The sequence below is a fragment of the Nyctereutes procyonoides genome, unplaced genomic scaffold (assembly GCF_905146905.1).
Source record: "Nyctereutes procyonoides isolate TBG_1078 unplaced genomic scaffold, NYPRO_anot_genome, whole genome shotgun sequence".
Taxonomy (NCBI): domain Eukaryota; kingdom Metazoa; phylum Chordata; class Mammalia; order Carnivora; family Canidae; genus Nyctereutes; species Nyctereutes procyonoides.
The window spans coordinates 15,485,142-15,506,121 of record NW_026575140.1 but is presented as its reverse complement, the minus strand read 5'-3'; the positions used below and the strand labels follow the sequence as shown (position 1 = coordinate 15,506,121).

General features: G+C 45.8%; 1 protein-coding gene across 1 annotated transcript in view; it reads right to left on the bottom strand.

The window, feature by feature from the left end:
* The window catches only part of VAT1L (vesicle amine transport 1 like), a 146,159-nt gene extending 139,443 nt beyond the window's left edge, over window positions 1-6,716 (bottom strand). The window contains exon 1 of the mRNA XM_055306745.1: window positions 6,371-6,716. Coding sequence (XP_055162720.1) covers window positions 6,371-6,609 — 239 coding nt within the window. The 5' untranslated portion in view covers window positions 6,610-6,716. The remainder of the gene's footprint in view (window positions 1-6,370) is intronic.
* Between the last annotated feature and the right edge of the window lie 14,264 nt (window positions 6,717-20,980).

The window sequence follows — 20,980 nt, the reverse complement described above, 5'->3', positions numbered from 1 at the left end:
TTATGCTGAGTGAAGTAAGTCAATCGGAGAAGGACAAAACATCATATGGTCTCATTCATCTGGGGAATATCAAAAATAGTGAAAGGGATTAAAGGGGAAAGGAGAGAAAATGAGTGAAAATATCAGAGAGGGAGACAGAACATGAGAGACTCCTAACTCTGGGAAACGAACAAGGGGTGATGGAAGGGGCGGTGGGCAGGGGGGTGGGGGTGACTGGGTGACGGGCACTGAGGGGGGGCATTTGACGGGATGAGCACTGGGTAATATGCTATATGTTGGCAAATTGAACTTCAAATTAATTAATTAATTAATTTTTAAAAAGTGGATATAATTACCAAAGTGAGGATATGGGCAGGTTGAAAGTACTGTTCACTTAATGTCACACAGCCATGGTGAGGTAGAGTTAGGGTCTGAACTCAGATCTTCTGTAGCTTCTCGCTCTTTCCACTTCAGCTCTGAAAATACGCATGATAACCTCAGGGAGTTATGAGCATCTTATGGGAAATGGAGGATAATGGGCTTTGTTGCTACAAAGATGGTGCAAGTGTAGGGTAGGATGAGCACGATTCTCAGCCATCACTCCCTTTGCCCGTCATGGGTAACCTGCCATTGGTTTCTGATGAGTGCCGATATAACTAAGATCGGGCTGCTACTTATGGGAACCTGCGGTAGGCGGGATGTTCTATAAGATGTTCTGTACTTCCTTTTTCTATGAAATAAAAGAAGCCCTAGTTCTGGGCTTCCTTTCTTCCTTGAATTGCTGGGAAAGCAAGAAGCCCATTCCATTGTTGGATGAAGAGCAGACATAGTCACTGTCCCCAGCCCTCATCAGGGAGGACACAGTTAATGGGAAAAATGCAAACTTTCATGAATAAAGTAAGATCCCTCAAGTAGCATCTCCAACTCCTCATCACCAAGTGGGGCTCACTGTGAGTCAGCACAGAGTCATCCTTTCCTGTCAAATCCTTATATCTCTATCCAACACAGAGTGATTCAGAACACTTTGTTCCAATCTCCATGCCAGAGTGGCTCCTGGCTTGGGTATTACAGGACCCTCCAAACAATTTCCCAGTTTTACAAACATCGGTATCACCTAACCTTGTGCATTCTATTTGTTTATTTGCATAAACACAGGAAAGATAATATTGGCCATATTTCATTAGCCTGGTTTTATCAGTGACACTTTACTCCTATGTTGTTTGGGGATATTCTACAGTCAAGTTGTCAATGTAGCAATAGCCCAGTCGAGGCAAAGGGGGCAGAGGAAGGAATCTGAATGTCTTGAGTGGGTCCAAGGAGTGGTGACTGTGTTTAATCAGCACAGATATTCTGGGTCAACAGCCATAGCAATTTGATCCAAAGTGGATCTCCAAAGGGTCCCATACATCAGCAGTGGAGGGAAAGTGGATGTGGTTTGGAAACCCAATGGCCATTTGGAGGGGGCAAGATGGCACTGTGCCATTTTGAGTCTTATCAACTTCCAACCAGTCAAATGCACGCATGGTTCTTTGTATTCTTGATTCCAGTCTTTGTGTCTGTCTGCCTCTCTGTATTTCTTGGTCCCTTACTCTCTCTCTCTGTCCTTTTTCTCTTGTGCCTTTGTCCCTGAGTCTTTCTGATTTTCCCAAATGTAAAGAGTCGAGGAGCCCGTGGACTTGGATTAGCTGTTTGTGATCTTAACATATCTCTGAGTGTCAGTTTCCCATCTTTAAAACGAAGATAGTAATATTGATCTTGTTGAGTTGTCATTAGGTAAAATGGAACGAAGTACAGAGCAGGCAAGTCAGTTTGTGGCTCCTCACGAGTGCTCAGCCAATGTCAGTTCCTTCCCCTGGCCCAGTGCACTCTACCCCTCTGACACGTCGGAATCCCACCGTGTGTTGGCTTTCCTTTAGTGTGGCCTGCCCTCAGCCCATTTTCAGATCAGCCAATAGAGCCATGACCGGCTGGGACCATTTTTCATCCAACTGCTCTCATTCTAGCCTCTCTCTGTAAATCAGTCTGGGAAAATAAATGTCCCCAATCCATTAGTGCCTTTCCATCACAAGCCAATTTGAGCCACAAACCAGACATGGCTTGTTAATGGCCACTTAAATATATTTCTGCAGCCCAGCCTAGAGACCCTCAGCCTCAAATCCTCCTAGCTTCTGTCCAAGAGAAGTCCCCACTTTGACAAGACGGCAAAGGCATAGACCTGACCCTTAGCAGTTAGTGTGGGGTACATGCCTAGTTTGCCTAGAACAATTCTCGTCTGCTCCTGCTCCAGAGTAATTTTTTTTTATTTTTTTTTCAGAGTAATTTTTTTCCAGAGTAATTATTAATCAATGCCCCTTTACCCCAAAAGTTCCAGTTTGAATGATAACACTGTAGACGGTAGCTATAGAAAGCAAGAACAATGGTTTAAATAATAATAGCTATGATTTATTGACCACTTGCTATATGCCAGGCATCACCAAAAAGGTCTTTATACACTGTATCTCATTTCAGCTCCATGACAACACTGTAAAGGGAGGTGCTATTATCATTTCTATTTTATAGACCAGGAAACTGAAGTTTAGAGAAGTAAACAACATGTTCAAGGTCAACCAGCATAGAGGGCCATGTTCGTGCCTCACTCAGATCCCTTTTTCCTGGGCAGTACACCTAACCCAGTTGGGGAACTGCTGGGAATGTTGGCGGCTCATGGCTCAATGCAGTGCCCTGACCCCCAGCCCTCTTCCAGAGGAATAGAGCTCAAACAGAAGACACCTTTGCCTGAGAGGCTCCATGCCTCCACTGCCCATACCCGACTGAGGACAGGGGGTTGGGGTGTGCAGGAGGCACAAAGGCTTCCCCTATTGCTTCAAGGTCAGATTGACTCTATGGTACAATTCATGCTCCAGAACTCCTGGTGGGGTCCAGGGGAGATGAAATCCTTGCTTAGCTCCTTCCTTGTCTTGTTCCCCTTGCTCCCATTCTCCTGAAAGCACCCCCTCAATCAACCACTTAAAAAAGCACCCCTGTCTCAGGCTCTGCCTCTAGGGTGCAAGACCCAAGACATATGGTTAGCAAGTGGCAGGGCTGGGACTCATGTCTAGGAAGGTCTCACTCTTCATCACTGAGCAAATGTAACATGACGTTGTCTATATTCTATACATGATTTAAATGATGGCCTCCAAATTACCAAACTGTCAAGAAATAAGTCATATAGGCATAGATACTACAACCATGATGACAACAGTCACAACAACTACTACCTATTTAGTGCCAGTCTCTTTCTTATATCTGATCCTCTGAACAACATGAGGTTCATTGTATTATCTGCATTTTGCAGTCGAGGCGTGGCAAGATGGAGAAGCTGAGATGTGTCTGTTGAGGTCACACAGATAGGAAGTGATGGGGCTTGGGTCTACATCCAGATCCTTCTTCTTCCAAAGGCCATGGGCTTTTTCCACACGGCCACTTAAATCACTTGCTATGTAAATTGCTCGATGAATGGGTTCCCCATCAAAGCTGATGCTCTTGTAACAAATTAGAAGACTCTGCAATCCCTCCCACCCTACACTCTCCAAAGTGGTTCTTTTTAAGCTGCATTTCACCATCAAGTCTCCATTTGGGGAGAAAAGCCCTATTACTCTGGGAATAGCCAGAGAATGTTCTCTTAAGTTGGACATAAAAAGATCAAAGGAGCCATATTCTGAAGAAAGGTAGGAAAGCAAGCTCGCATGCCAAAGGTCCAGAGAGGTAAATCACATTTCCTGTGGCTCTTTCACAGGAGGGAGACCAAATGGAATAAAAGGAAAACCGTAGAGCTTTAAGGAGAGACAGGCCAAGACTCAAATCCTAACTGTACTATCTGTGTGATGTTTTTAGCAAATCACTCAACATCTCCAAGCCTCCATTTGCTCTACCATAATACCTATCACATTGGACCATAAATGAGAGGGAGTAAATGAAATAAAATATGTATTTCCCTGTACCTCCTCTCTTCCATTTCCACAAAATTTATAGAGTAACCAACTGGGACCTTCATTCCAGGTCTGAATAATACTAGTTAAGATGGACTATGCTTTATCCCCAAACAGCATATCCTATTTGATGATAAAAGGTTTCCATTAAAAATAGAGAGCAGATAAAAGGGGGACCTTCATCCAGGAAGCCATCAGCTGATTCATAAAAATACAGAATGAGTCATCCTGGCTCCCAAGGCTAAACTTACAATCAGTCGGCATCTTTGGCCAGCCAATCCTGGCCCAGAGGAGGAGGAAAGGCCCAGCGGGCAAGCTTCACAAACCTGCCTCAATCCCCCCTTGCAAACTGATTAACTATGCTTCCAGCTTGGGGAAATGAAAATCAATCTGGGCCCTTTGCAACACTGGATCCCACTTGTTCCCGCATGCCTGGTTGGCTTCCTGAACAACTAGGGTGGGGAATCTGCAGTGATTCTACTGTGTGCGTGCGTGTGGTGTTTGTGCATGTGTGTGTGTGTACAGCTCCGATAAAGAACAGGCTTGTGCATCTGGCTTTGAAAAGCAATCTCCTGGCTTTCATCTTGACATGTATCATTTCAAAATGCTTCAGTTCCCATCAGCATCTATGCAATTAGCATAAGACTAGAGAACCCAGACCTGTTTGTACTGCAAATGATGCTCTTTTCTTTAAAAAGTGGTTTCAACATTTCCACTCTCTGAACATACCCTGGATGGAGGGTCATAAATTATATACATACACACACACACACATATAATATTTCTGATAAGTGGCTAAGGAGAGAGAATTTTCAATACATAGTTTTAGTTTTACGAGGCAGACGTCTTTCCAACAGCAAGTGAAGAAATTAAGGACTCAGCAACCCCGATCCAAGCATCTCTTCTCACTCCATTCATTTAGCAATAACTGGGTCCCTCAGCAGTAACTGATGCTGGACATACTGTGTGCCAAGCACTGTGCTGGGCATTGGGGATTTATTTGTGCAAAGGGCAGACGTAAGCTCTGCCTTCTGGGACCAATCAGCTTAGTTCACAAGAGTTAACAAAATAGAACTGTACAGGACCCCCCAGTTTGCAAAAGCCTTTTCCCGTACCCTGAATTCCCAAGAGTCATGTTTAGAGTCAACCATGACCGGCTACATGTATGAGGAGTGAGTCAGAGACCAGAGCCCGCTTCTCTTGCCAGCTGCCTTCTAGCCTGGCAAGTGAATCCTGCACCTGCTCTCAAAGCAGTGAACAGGAGAAGAATCTCCTTTGCATTTCTCTTGCCTCTCTGCACATGGTCCTAGAGTCGGGGTTTGGGGTCTAACCTAGAAGCAGTAAGCTGACTGCTGCTTTCAGAGCATTGTCTACTGGGGACTTTAATAAGACACAGACATGAGAAAGGGTAAATCCATCTCACTACGCTGGGAGCAAGTGCCCCGTAGGTGCTTCCTACTACTGCATAAAGAACTCAAGAGTGTTGGATCCAGGGAACCCTCTGGGGTGAGCCCTCCCTCCTGGAACTTCAGAGAAATGATCGTCTAGTGACAGCACACGGAAGAGCTTAAGCACTGCAGGGGGCAATCCCAGCTGGGCAGGAGTTCCCCCGGGAGGAGCGAGTGGGGAACGGAAGGACCCTCAGATTGCTGAGCTTCCTTTGAGAAGGGGGCGCAGGAGTCCTGAGGAGGTTGCCGGTGGTTGGTTCTTCCACTTTGGAGAGGCACGGAAGATGCCGGCGGGGCAGAGGGGGCCCTGGCCTCCCTCCTCGCAGGCCGGGACTCCCGCGCCTGGCCGCCGGCTCGCGGGCCCGGTCTCCCCACGGGGCAGACCCCGCACTTGCCCAGCCCCGGCTCGGGGGCCAGCGCCCGCGCGTCCGCAGCCCACAGGGTTACGGGATCGAGGAGCAAGCCCCGGGCAGGTCCTCGGGAGCGGCGGGGGGCACCGTGGGCCCCTTACCCCGTCCGAGCCCGGGTCTCCTCGCCTGCGACGGGGGGCAGAGATGGTACCCAACTCCCCGGGTCCCAGAAGTACTAAATGAGACCGAACGCATTCAACTCCAAAACCCAAGGCGGGGGCACAGGGAGCCGACGGTTACGACCCCGGTCGAAGCGGGGCGTCCGGCTCCCCCTCCCGCGCTGAGCTGCCCTGCCCGGCGGGACCCCGGGCGCTGGGCGCCCCCTCCACCGCGGTGCCCCCTCCCCGCCCCGCGCCCCCCGCCCCGGCCCCGGCTCCGGCTTGCAGAGGGCCAGGGCGGCCTCGCAGCATCCTCCCCGGCGCGGGCCGGCCGCGGGCTGCGCGAGGCCCCGCGACCCGGGCAGGGCGCGGGGGGTGGGGGGCGCCCGCGGCCGAGGCTCCGCCACCCCCGCCCCGCGAGCGCCGAGCGCGCAGAGGGAGACGCGAGCGAGCGGCGGATACTGGACCAGGCTTTGACGCGGATCTTGAGCTCGCCGTCCTGCGGCTCGGGCATGGCCCTCCTGGAGACCCGCAGCTTGTTGAGCCCCCCGAAGCCGGCCAGCAGCACGGCGCGCATCTCCTGGGCGTCCCCGAGGCGGTGAGAGCCGCCGCCGCCGCCGCCGCCGCCCTCCGCAGGCTCCTTGCCTGCCTCCTTCTCGATCATCTGCTCCGTCTCCTCCGCCTTCTCCGCGCCTTCCTTGGCCATGGCGCACGGGGGCGCGGGGCGCACGGGCTGCGGCGGCTGCGGCGCGGGGGGCTCGGGCCGGTCTCCCGCGGGCTCCTCCTGTTGAATGCGGGATGCTCGGCGGCGCAATGGCTGCAGCCTCGGCGAGCGCGCCCCGGGCCCCAGCCTCCGCCGTAATCCTCGCAAGAGCCGCGCCCCCGCCCGCCCCGCCCGCCCCGCCCGCCCCGCTCCGCTCCGCTCCGCGCCTCCCTCGCGCGCCCGGGCGGGGCGACCGCTGCGGCCCCGGAGCCCGTCTCGAATCGGCCCGTTGGTCGCCGCGGCGGGGCCCAGATCCGCCCAAGACTCGTGGGTGAACACGCAGGGGGCACGCCGGGTCCTCCGCGGTGGGCGCAGTACTCTGTTATTTACGGCACAGGCTCGGCGCCTCGAGACTGAGATGGACAGAGACGGTCGTCTGGGCCGGGGGGGGGGGGGGGGGGGGGGCTCCCCGAGCCGCGGTGGCCGCCTCCCGGGACCCGGTGCCCGCCTCGCCCGCCGATCTCACCCGCCCGAGCCGCGGGGAGGCGGGAGAGGGAGCGGTTTCCCAAGCCGCAGGTGCCGGCTGCAAAGGGGAAGAGGTTCGGGAAGCGGGAAACGAGAAATCTCACCCCCCTGAAGAGTCCAAAGCGGGGTCTTCTCCCTCCAGACCCTCGGGGTCAGTGCAGATGCCCTTTACCACGCATCGCCGGGAGCCGCTTAGGACGGCCAAGTCTCCCCACCCGCACCATTGCCGGCCATCAAAGAGTCTTCAGAAAAGAATTCTGTACCCGAAAGGGGTCCTCTTTGTGTTTTGACCACCACAAGATCCATGTGCACACCCTCCCCAACACACACGCACACACACACACACACACACACACACACACACGCAGACACCAATAACTGGCTTTTTGGGGTTTGTTACGAGCCCTTTGAAAAGGAGCTTATAGAAAAACTTGGACTTTTTAGAAAAAAAAGATGGGCAGGTGGAGGAAGACTGCCATGCAGTTGTTTAAAGAAAGATTGTGGTGGGGGAGTGATGGGATGTTTGTTCTACTTACTGTGCAGCCACTGCCAGCTTTGGAACTTGGGCAACTCACTCAACCTTTCTGGTCCTCAGCTCTCTCATCCGTAAAATGGGTACATTAATCTTGTTTATTTGCATTGTGCTAAGCGCTGGAGTGGATAGGACTTTCAGTGGCAACACGGCCCTTGCCTTTAAGGTACCTTATTCTCAAGCATGAGAGAGGGAGGACACAGCCAACAAGTAGGAAGGGCAAAGTGAATGGTAAAAGTGGCTCTTCTCCTTCCATTCTCCCTGTGCCTCTCTTCTATTCCTCAAATAGAGTATTGTGGTCCCTCCTACCACCTGTGCCTGAAATGTATGTTCCACTTCCTTCACCTGATGTTATCTTCTACTCCACTTTCAACTTAAGCACCTGTTCCTTGTATCCAGAGGTTGGGTCTGCATCCTTTATAGTAAACTCTTGTGGCAGTTTGTAGTGAACTTTTATGTGATCACCTGATAATTAACGTCTGTTTCCGTTTTCCAACTGTGATCTTCATGTGGGCAAGAGTGATTTCTGCTTTTATCCAGCATGGTTTCTCTGGCACTTAGCACATGCTTGGGACATCATAGAAAGTGCTCAGGAGAACCCTTGTTCAGTGAGTGAATGAATGAATGAGCCAGTGGATACAGATGCCCAGAGGGAGCATCCTCTACGGGAGCCCAGAGGAGGGAACAGGCTCCTGGAGTTGGAGAGGTCCTCACGGAGGTGAAGAGGTTTGAGCTAGAGCTTGAACGATAAGTCAGATTCCTCAGACAGGGAAGATCACAAGCAATTCAAACACTTGGAAAGGTGACAGGTGGAAAGAAAAGACACGGTCTTGTTCTTTGTAGGCTGACCATTAGCTGTGGCTAGCAACCACTGGAGAAGGTGCTGAAAGACTGGAACTAGCTTTTGAGGTGTTTTACATACCACATTATAAAATTTAAGACCTAATTGTGGAGACGATGGGTACCCCTGAAGTCTTAAAAAAAAAAAAAAAAAAAACCAGGGAATGGCATTACGGTATTTTAGCATAATAACTTTGGAAGTAAGTGGATGGTGGATGAGAAGACAGATTTACTGGAAGCATGGACATTGGTTAGAGACTATGGTGCAGACATAAACAAATAAATAGATAAATAAGAGCCCTAACTGAGGTAGTGGCTGTGGGACGGAAGAGGGGCTGGAGAGGAAACTGAATAGACAAGGCTGGTTAGTGAATTGAATATGTCGTTGTGATCCCCAAGTTATGAAGTCTGTTTCCAGTGTAAGATATAGTGCTGGATTCTATCCCGAAACAAGACTTTGAGTGCCAGTGGTTTATTTTGGAGGTAATCCCAGGAAGCTCCCATCAGAAAGTAGGAAAGTGAGACAAGGAAGCCAGAGAAGCCATCCAAGGCGCATTAATCAGCAGGTTAGCACAGGGATGAAGGGGACTCAAACCCACAGTAGACCCTTGTGAAACAAGCCCCAGAGTTGTCCTGCCCAAAGAGCAAGGCAATGGGTACTTACCACTAAATTTTCTGCATGATTGGCTAAGGGCTATTCTTGGGAATATTAACTCCCTGGCACTTCCACCTGCCTCATGCCCCTGGGCTGAGAGAATCCCTAGGCAAAGAACTTTAGGTGCTTTCACTAGGGAACCATTGTCTTGTTGTATAGGGAATGGTGAGTCCAAAGGGGATATGGGCTTGAGGCTGACAACATCTACAGTATATGATATTGTTTTGGGGTATCTGCTGTTCTGGACACTTCAGATATGTTTTATAATTAGTTTCTCAGAATAACTGTATTAGATGAGCATTATTCTGCTTTCTAGAAGAGGAAACTGAGTCTTAACATCAATGCTCTTAACATCTCATCATGCATGTTTACTTGAACAGGTCAAGCCGGCTCCACCCCTGAATGATAATACTCCATGGCATCATTTATATTCTCTGCTCATTTATTGGCCTCCTAATATCTCTGTCCTACCAAGATTCCTCGCCTTTATCCCGAGGGTTTTCCTTTAGCATGAGTAAAGTAAATCTACTCTGCAGTCAGCACATAGCATGTTTAAGAAAAAATGTTTGCCTTATATGTTAAAGGAAACATAATTACTCCCTCCAAGGGAATCTTCTAGCTGTTTACAAACCCCAGATTATAATTGGTATGCAGCTGATTGTCACAACAACCAAGAGGAAGCGTACCGCAGTCTGTGCTGCTGGGGGACAAAAACCTTCCTCTGAGTCCTATTTTCCACTATTTGGATTGTTAAATATTCCCAAATCTGCCCCCCTCTGATGGCAAGAGTCATGCTGCAAGGCACCTCTCCAAATAAACACAATAAATCTATTTTCAATTTGTAAAATTGCTTTCTTGGGCATTCACTCACTTAGAACTTCAATTGGGAAATAGTTGTAGGGCGATGTCAAGCAGCAGCCACTTCTGGTGGGACACAGTATTACAGCTCAGCTCTATGGACTTGTTTATAGCCTGGGAACAGCTGGGTGTGCCTTTGTGAGCAGTGCAGAGAGTCGAATTTAGGAATCCCTCAAAATACTGACCATCTGAGGGAGTGGCTAACAGAGGTGAGCTCTTTGAGTAAGAATATATGGGAAGCAGTCTTAGTACAATTTTAGGAGTGGTTTTCTAAATAACTTGAAATGGTTCAGTAACTTTCTGGAGAAATATGTTACCTGGAGCAAGGAGAAATGTCTTCAGCTATATCCTTTAATAATATTTATTCTCAGGACACCTGGGTGGCCCAAGTGGCTGAGCATCTGCCTTTGGCTCAGGGCGTGATCCTGGGATCCTGGGATCGAGTACTGCATGGGGCTCCCCACAGGAAGCCTCTTCTCCCTCTGCCTATGTCTCTGCCTCTCTCTGTGTGTCTCTCATGAAAAATTTAAATCTTTACAAAATAATAATATTTATTCTCTTGTGGCGCCTGGATGGCTCAGTTGGTTAGGCATTGACTCTTGATTACAGCTCAGGTTATGATCCCGGGGTTGTAGGATCGAGCCCCACATCAGGCTCCATGCTGGGCGTGTAGCCCGCTTTGGATCCCTCCATCCTCTTTTGCCCCTGCCCAGTCTCTCTCTCTTAAAAAGTTTAAAAAATAATATTCTCAAATAATAATAATAATAATAATAATAATAATATTCTCTTGTAGTTTCCTCAATACAAGTAGGGTCATTTATTATGCATATGTTATATTATTTAATCTACAAAGCAATCCTGTGCCATAGGTACTATTATCCCTATCTTATATGGGAAAAAAATTTAGTAGAAACTGAATAACTTTTCCAAGGCCACCAACTTAGTCTGTGGCAGTGACAGGATTTAAAGTGGGAGCCATTTGAGTCTAAAAGGTGGATACTTACCCACTATGCTGTAATGTCTGTAGTTTTATATGCTGTTACAGTTTCAAAATGCCATAGAATGGGTCAAGAGGAAGGAAGACAAATTTAGAAGGTCAATAGCAAAGAAAGGTAGGAGATTCTGGCCATTGAAAACCCTTTGTAAAATCTAAGGGCTCATATGAAAGAACATGTGCCGTAATTTCCTATAGTTTGTGTTGATGTAATTTAACAGATAATGGAGCATGATTGCCATGGGCATAGCATTATTTTCAGAGAAGTACTGGATAGGTGTGCAGCCCATCCTGAATGTGGTAGAGTACGCTTCCTAATTATATCTCATAGGACCAGTCATAGGTGGATAACTCTAGATGTGTAAGAGGGGAGAAAAAAGTGAACTGACATTTATTCATCACCTTTTGAGTGCTGGCCTTGGGCTACTGCTAATACTGCAGATAGAATGGTGAATAAGAAAAACATATTCCTGGTTCTAAAGGAGTAGCATTCCTCCCAGGGTGACACATATTGGTTGAGGTTGGGTTCCCCAGAAGCAAACCTTTCTTCATTCAAATTTCTGAATGCAAATGACTTATTTGAGTGGTGATTCCAGGAAACAGGGGTCTGCGGAAATGAGACCAAAAAGAGAAAGAAGTCGATACAAGATACATTATCCAGCAGGTTATCACTGTCATTGGCTCAGGTGAAATCCTGTTGGAGAATTCTAGATGACGGTGTAGAACATATTTCAGAGGCATTCTGATCAGGAGGCAAGTAGATGGAGTGTCTACCAACTCCTGTCAGTCCTTGGTCTAGGGCTGTTGGGGGGTGGCGCTAACCATCTGCCCCTCTGGTCTGTCCTGTGCAGTGGCTGTTTTAGAGTCAAAGGCTAGACCAAGCTATCCTGAAAATGTTGCACATGCTTCAGTGTAATGCTGCTCGACCATCCCACATGGAGTTCCAAGAGGGTGTGGGTAGAGCATTGAGAGTCTCTGCTACAAATATTAAGCCAAAATATTAAATAAGTAATTAAAACATTTCCCAGCCTGATAAGCACTATAAAGAAGAAGTATAAGATGCTGCCTAGAGGGTCAAAGAAGGCTTCCCTATGAAAGTGATGATAAAGTAGTAGATTCAGCTATGCATAACAACAACAACAAAGTAAGAAGTGGCTTAAAGAAGATAAGCATACATAAGGATAGTATGGAGTCTCTACGAGGTCAGTCACCAAGGATCAATGTTCCTTCCAGCTCTGTACCTCAACTAGATGAGGATCAGCCCTCAGTCTCATGGTTCAAGTTAAAGTCCTCACATCCATGGTCTGGGTAACAGGATAGAAATGAATGGAAGGGAGGAGAAAGACCCACATGCTTCTTTTTAAGGAGACTTCAGAAGTCCTCTACGTCCATCTATTCTCTCTTTTTGGCCAGAGCTAGTCACACAACCACATCCTGTTGAAAAGGAAATTAGGAAATAATAGTTTTTTCTTACGTGACATTGTCCTAGGTAAAAGTCAGGGTTATTCAAGTGATGGGAAAGACGAGAGAAAACACTGGAAGGTATAGCAGGGTATGGAGATGCCACTGGAAGAGAATGGAGAATGTGTGGAGGATGGAGGCCAGTCCTTCCCAGGCCTCCCAAAAGCACAATGCTACCCAAGGATCTCAACCCCTGTGACCCAGCACTGCTCTCTCATCAATTCCTTTAAGAGAGTTTTCCACCCTCTTGGAATCTTCTCTTAATAAGAATTCTTCATATGAATTTCTCTTCATAGAAACTGTAATTTTATAAAGGAAGTTAACAAGAGAATCCAATTCTCATTCCATAACCAAAAGATACCAGTCATAGGTCACTGAAAATTGTTTTTACCACTTTGTGAGCATGATTATGTATGAATAGAAATAGAAACCTATTTCACCTATTCTTACCCTTTTATCCATAGAGAGATGATCTTATCAATTGTTTAGTATCATTTGGTAAACATGGATGGCTAAGTAAGGAGAATATATCACCAAGGACTGAGTAAGGAATTTAAATCAAGTAGTTTATGTTTTTGAGCACTGTTCATGCTAAAAGGTAATTTCTAAGTGGTTTCTTTTACCCTTTCCTCTGATTATTATCTAGGGTTTTCCCCCTAGTTTGAGGCTGTTTGATTTCCTTCATGAATCATCAGTACAATGATGCTGTCTGCCTCTTTAAAATGTTGCAGAGAGCTGTGTTTTCCCCAAAGTACTTTGCTATAGATCACGGTGAATAATGGTAAAGGGAGGAGGATGTGAAATTCAGGTTCAGAAGTAAACAAAGCATTCACTCCTCAGATGGAGTCCAAGAGAAACCAGGAAGGAGGAGCATTCCCTCCCCCACCCATGGTCACCATTTTTCTTATAAACCGAGAGCATCATACTATAAATCAGGATGAAGTAACCCTCCAGCTAACTCAGCCTCTTATTTCCCTGATGTTTTGGGACTAAGAGTTTATTTCCCTGAAAGTTTTGTTTCCTTTGTTGTTTTACTGGCCCATATCCAGTTGGTTGGGTCTTTCTCAGAGTAATGACTGTGTGAAGCTACAAGACCTCAATGTAAATTGAAAATGCTCAGTATGAGAAAAGCACATTTTGCCTTTCCTGTTCTGAGATTAAAAGACTCCAACCCCAGGAGAAAAAATTTTCAGGGGCAGGCATCCTACCCTATCCCTTTTAGTATGCCCCTCCTCTTTACAAAGTTTATGGGGTGCTTTACCCAAACTAAGTGGGCAAGAAATAATGTTCATTCATCATCCATCCACCCGTCTACCCACGCATTCATCTATTTATCCATCCATCCATCCATCCATCCATCCATCCATCATCCATCGACCCATTCATCTGTTTATCCATCCCTCCACCCGCCTAGTTTTTGTATTCCTGCCATGCAATAAGCAAGGTGGAAGGAGCATATAACATTTCCAGAACTTGTTTAGATCCCAGCTTTCCACTTACTAGCTATGTGGCTTTTGGGCTCCAATAGGTTAAGAGAGTTGCCCAAATTAAATAAGAACTAGAAGACCTCATTTTCAGGCATAGTGTGAAAAACTGCATAAGACACCATGCCAAACTCTTCCAAGTATTGTTCCCCACACATAACAGTAGGTGAATGGACAATAATTCCCTTTCTGCTTCCTTCATGACTAAGGTCTGGTGCATGTCTTGAGAGGGAGACAAACGTATCAACAGCATGGCACAATGCCCCGGAGAGGCAGGACAATGAAGATACAGGATAAATGCATAGAAACTGGGGTTGGGCAGGCTGTTTTCCAACCCTGGCTTGAACTGTTCCTAAGCTATGTAACCATGGGCTAATTCCTTAATCTTTCTGTTGCTTTATTTTTTAATCTGTAAGATGTGGATATTGATCACACCTACTTTACCAGTTTGCATGGGAAAAAAAAGAAGTAACCCAGATAAATATCAATGCTTGGAAAAATCACTCCATGATAATACTCTGTAATTGCCTTTGTCATAGCACTTAGTATCTTTTTTTTTTTTTTGCACTTAGTATCTTAACAACTGTGTTTACTTTGAAAGTTTTAGAGTTCTGATATAACCTTTGCCAAAGTACATTCAATAAAACAGTAGTTTAGAGTACAGAAGACAGCCTCACCCAAACTTGCTCAACTTCTAGCCCCTTTTCCTTGAGGTCCACAACTAGCATTCTGCAGGGTATCTTTCGGGAGATATTGCTCTGGACAAATCAATGGAAAACTTTTCCTGAATGTCTGCTCAGGGTTAGGCCCTATTGGGGAATCAAAAGGAGGAAATGACATGATCTACCCTCAGTGAGCTGAGAGGCTTGCTTGAGAAAAAATGAAACTACAAACAGTTTTGAGAAGACTTAAATATTAATTGGTGCCCAAGAAGATGGTGAACCTAATCACATGTCTGTGTGTGGGGCACATGAGAGGGCAGTGGGGACAGTGATACACAGGAGGGTAGACAGCCATTCTAAAGAGACTGGAATCAATTCGATTTCGATCCCTCATGGCCATGGGAGAATGCGTGCTCACAGAATGTATGCCAGGTCTCCCGAATGTTCAAGAGAAGCCAGAAGTCTGGATTTTTAGGTGAAATCTCCAAACTTTAAAAAAATCTAACCAATGTTATGTATAAGGAACAAAACATAGCTGAGCCAAACTTAGCCCACATGGTACCAGTTTGCAATTTTTGCCCAAAGTCAGTAGTTCTCAGCCGGGGGTGACTTTGCCTCTCTGGAGATATTTGACAATGTCTACAGACAGTTTCTGTTGTCACAACTCGTGCTGTAGACATCTAGTAGGTAGAGGGAAGGGATGCCATTAACCAGCCTGCAAGGCACAGGAGAATGCCCACAACAAAGAGATCTCCAGCCCCAGATGTTACAGTGTCAAAGTCGAAAGATCCTGCTGGAAGCCATGGGTCCTTAGATCCTGTGAGCAAGGAGGCCCGTGGTTTTGACTTGCTGCCTGTGTGACTTTGGAAATGTCCTTGTTCCAGTTGGTAAAAGGAGACACTTGCACTAATTGATGCTCAAGGGACTTTCCAGCCCAGGGGCTGAGGTCACATCAGTCGTCAATGTTGGCAGTGGCCTGGCACCAGGGCTGTCTCTGCAGAAACGACATTGATCAGAAATGATAGCTCCTGAAATGACAGCACACACCAGGGGAATGTGTCCAACCTGGGATACTGTTTGTCCTTTGGAAGAGTTCAGAAGCCTGTTTCATGCAGGTCTCACTCCAGACACTTGAATAAATTTGAAGCTGATCTTAGAGGGCTGCTAAATCGTCTTGGGTAGTTTTGTTTTAGACACAGTTCATATTTTATTGAGGGGGGAAGAATCAAAGGACATGCTTTAATTTAAGATACCCCTGCCTTTCCAACTAGGACCATCTCTTAGATATTGAATTTGAGTCTTGGCATCGCATGAACCTGTTCATCCAGTTGATTATCACGAACAAAGTTTGGGTAAGTGTGTGTGTGTGTGTGTGTTGTTTTATCTTTTTTTTTTTTTTTACGATTTTATTTTATTTGACAGAGAAAGAGAGCGCGCACGTGTACAAGCAGTGGGAACAGCAGGCAGAGGGAGAAGGAGAAACAGGCTTCCTTTGAGCAGGGAACTGGATGCAGGGTCAGGACCCTGGAATTATGACCTGAACCAAAGGCAGACGCTAAACCTACTGAGCTACCCAGGTGCCCCTCTTTTGTCTTATCAGTATGATTGTATTCAATCACACCTACAGCAGAATTGAGGCAGGCTGCAGGATGAGGCGCATGGAGTGGGGGGGGGGGGGGTCGATGCTTTGACCCGGATAAGCAGTTATGGAAGGGGAATGGGACAGAGTAAATGGAGCTAATGTGACATTACACCGAGTGTGTTACTGCTGATGTGAACTCTGAGTCCGTCCCCCCAGGCAGTGAACCACCCACTACTCATTCCTCCTCTCCACCACGTGCTGTGGGGTTTCCCACATGGGGTAAAGCACTCTGGAGAAAAGGCTTTCTGTGATGCTGGAGAGGTACAGGTGGGGATGTTGTTTAGGGATCCTGGGCACTGACCAGATTCTCCCCCCACCCCCACCTCCAACCCTGCAAGAGGAGGTTGTGACCTTTGGTGATGCCGAGCCACATTCAGGAACGTTCAGGGAAGCTAGGCGTTTACAATGTTTGCTTTAACAGTGGTGTGTAGATTGTTTGGGCAAGATCTTCTGGTAATACAAGTGTGAAGATACAACAGCAGTAGCAAAGCAAAACCCCATGCTGGGTGCACAGCGTTCTCGGCAGCTGTGCCCCTGTTAGGTCTGGGGCCCAGAGAAACTGCCAAATGTGCTAGCTCTGCCCCTTCTCTGGGCAGTAATCACTCTTCTGGTGACTTCCTGTACCCTCTGCTTACCGGGCTGGCAAATCAGTGTAATTGTATGATACATGTGTGAGTGAGTTCCTGCAATCTCTGGCAGCCCTTCACACACATGACACCAGGTAAACGTACAGTGTTGATGACGCACAGCTATCTTAGCTAGGGTTCCCTGTCAAGCAGACCCGGAGGCTAGGATGTGCATTCCAACAGTTGGGAGAGGATCCCAGGAAGTGGTGGTACTGGAGCGAGGAATAGATGAGGATTGGAAGGAAACAGGAGAAGGGTGCATTTTCAAGCAAGTTGCACCCAGTGCTCATCCCCACTGGGGAATTATGGAAGACAGTGGAACACATGCCTTTGGGTTATTCCAAATGGGCACCGATGAAGCTGAGGTATTTATGCACCAGGAATTTCCCTTGTACGATTTGCTGAGGGCTGCTTTCAGGAGCATTAACTTTTCAGAACTTCTGGTTTGCCCTGCTTTCAGGCCAAGCTGGTTCCCAAAGCAAAAGCCCTCAGGCAGAGAAGAGCAGGTGTTCATAGCCAGCAGCTTTAGGGGTGCAGAGGTGAGTGTTAAGGGATACGGGTAGGGCAGCGCTGGCACCTGCTGTAGCATATTGATTTAAGCTATTATTACCATCACACTACTTATAGAAATACAAGCCAACTGTGATATCCTTAAACTTAGAGCCCTTATAAATGATTCAAAAAGGCAAGACATGCTTACAAGCTACATTTTTTTTATTTTATTTATTTTTAATGTATTTATTTATTTTTACATATTACACTTTTAAGCAGTAAAAAGGAATACAAGTCAAAATTACAATGGTAACTTGATGTGATAGGTGGTATTGTTTGGTCAAACAAAATCAAGTTTTGCAAGGTAAATAGGGCGCTAATTATCAAGGGGCAGGGTCTACTGAATCCAGAGTTCCAGTAATATCCTGTGATAATTAGATTTCCCGCTACTTTTCTGTATCCCAGCTGCTGCATAAAGTCAATCCAGCAGTTAGGAGGTCATTTGGTCTTCATGTGACATGGTGCATCATTTTTCAGGCCAGGTCCTTACTTGAAACTGTCTGATCTAACATACAGAGGATGGGAATTAATTGGAGGGATGTTGGGTCACTTGGGGGATCTGTGGGAGGATTGGCGGAGTCCAGGCTCTGGAAACCTGCTAGAACAACAGAAGTTGGAAAGTGGACAGGACCCCAGCTGAAATTATGCCACAGGAGCTGTCTGGTAAGGACATGGCTCTCACCATATCTGGTAAACATGGGACCCCTTTGTGCCCCCACCACCAACAGCAGGCATTGGGTGGGTACCACTGCTGTTCCATCACTCTGTTTCCACTAAAACCTTGACATCGCTGCCCCTGCTCCAGGCACCCATCCTCAGAGTCAGTTCTCTAAGCAGAGACCAGGTTGGGCATGAATCTGATCAGTAGCACTTGGACTACAATCCTGCATCTTAACCATGGGGGAGGCTGGCAAAGCAAACACGTTGTATCATCAGGTCCTAAATTGGGATTCAGGTTTTGTCTATTTCCAAGGTTCAAGGTGGGGCATGCCTAAGAAGGAGGTTCAGATGAACCTGAGTAGTCAAAAAAGTTGACCAATGTCCATTAGGCTCTTTGTCTTTTCTTCCCTTTTTTTTTTTAAGAATTTATTATTTATTCATGAGAGACACAGAGAGACAGACAGAGACACAGGCAGAGGGAGAAGCTGGCTCCCTACTGGGAGCCCGATAGGGGACTCGATCCCATGACCCCAGGATCATGACCTGAGCCAAAGGCAGATGCTCAACCACTGAGCCATCTAGGTGCCCTGATCTTTCCCTTTTCTTTTATCTTTAGTATGTCACCATGAAAGAGGCAAAGGAAAGCTTGGTTGGCTGGTGATAATCCTCTGAAAAAGTCCCAAAAGAGTATAAAGGAGTCAAAATAAAAAAAAAAAGTTTTGAAGTTCCCCAGATAAGGAAATGGGAAGTGCTCTGAGTAGGCAAGCACAATGTAGTCTTATCACTGCATGCCTGTTATGACATCTCATTCTGGAAGGCCAGGGTTATGTCTTGTTTATTTCTTTGGGGACAAAAGTAGGCATTGAATGTGTCCTTAAAGAAGGTAAGGAGGTGGCAAAGGAGAGAAGGAAACAGTTTCTGTTAGGTCTCCAGCTCTTGAACACAAATAGATCGGGGCAATGAATCTTCAGGCAGGAGCCAGAAGAGAAGTGAAATTTTTAGAACAGAGCAGAAAAGAATTCCACTTGGTATGGGAAAAGATATTTTGAAGGGTAGGGAACCGCAGTTGTGGTTTGAAGAAAGAACACATGGGTATAAAACCAAAGTATTTATAAGAAAACCAAATGTTCTACAGAAAAAAATACTAGTGGGACATTCAAAGGTGATATGGCTTTCCAGTCTGGAAAATAAAATATTTCTCTGGAAATAAAACACAAAGAAAATCTCCCAAACAAGACCTCTTGAACAGGAGTTCTTGCTGACTTCAGTAAACACACCAGAGCTTCTTTGGGGGGAAATGAAGCTTTTATTATTTTTAATAAAAAATTCTAGGGTCCCAGGTAAATTTGCTTTGCCAACTTTTCTATGATTATGTAAAAAATAAAATTATTCCCAGAAGAAGAGTATTGGAAACAGATGGGCTGTATAATCTATTCAAGAGTTTTCCATCTGTATTTTTGGGTATTAACTTGGGATTTCATGGAAAGGCATATGCTCAGAAGTGAAAGTCATTTTCAGATAGACACAGTTCAAGTGAGAAGACCATCCGTATTCATGGAAAAGTCCCAAGACACACAATCTGGATAGGACAGTGATTTATTTAAGAATGTTCCAGTTGGTAAGCAAGTCGCATCTGAAAAAATAAGCTCAAATAAATACAAATTTGAATGCTGAGCTCCTTTCTCTTGCCAGGAAATTTGAAAAGCATGTGACGAGCGTGTCGTTGTGTGTCTTTGAATGCTACAGTCCAGCGTGACTACAGGCATAGAGCAGAGGATCCACATGGGTGTTTTTGGAGGTGAAAAGTGGTACAAACATTTGAGAAGAGAATTTGTGCATGTGAAACAAAAGGCTCTGGAAGATATAAATTTTGACTCAGCAATTCCTTTTTAGAAACATATATTAAGGAAATTATTAAAGACGTATGCAAATATCTCCTCTCTAAGCATTTCTCACTGTGGCATTAATTATAATACTCTGAGTCTGGAAATCTTAACTTCTACAACAGAAGTGAGAATAAGAGATTTGTTTTTCATATCCATAAAATTAAAAATCATGAGCTCTTTGAAAATATCACCAATGGTAGAGTATTTTAAGCAGGTTGAAAAAGCACTCAGATAAGCGATACCTACATATATGCTTGTGTATTTAATGTTCAGATGATCAGCAAGGATCAAGGGAGGTCTTCATGGTGATTATCTGTGCTTGATTATTTTATGAATATCCTGCAATTTTTATTCTTTGTGCGTATCTGTACTTTATAATGTTTCTACAATTAGCATATATTGCTTTCATACTGAATACTTTTAAATGACTTTGTTTTAAGAAAAAAAAAATCTGGCATACATCTTCCCTTCCAGCTCTACTGATGGGAAGAAGAAGTAATTTTGTATAAGTAAATGAATAGCTGTATGGTGTATGATCTTTATATATATATATATATATATATATATATATATATATATATATATATAGTCTCATTAATTGACTCAATAATTTATGGAGTAGAAAGTAGATTTATCTTAGTTTTACTGTCATTTATAAGAAACTGAGATACACACACCAGAGAATGGAAAAACTGGGTACAACCCAGGTTGACTGGTTCCAAAACCCATATAGTTCATCACACCATCTGTCACCAAGTCCCAAAGGATCTTCTGAAGGACTCTTTCACCTATGTTTTTCATTTCCCAAAGTTCTGTCTGGCTTCAAGATCCTTTTCTAGGGTTGGGGGGAAGGCAAGAATTTAGTCTATCAGATTTTTAAACATCCCAAAATATTTACCCTTGAGGTGGAATTACTTCCTTCCTCGCCCTTCCCCTGGGACAGACAATGTACCAAGCCTCGGCAAACAGATGGTATTTGGTAAAAGGACACAAGGTG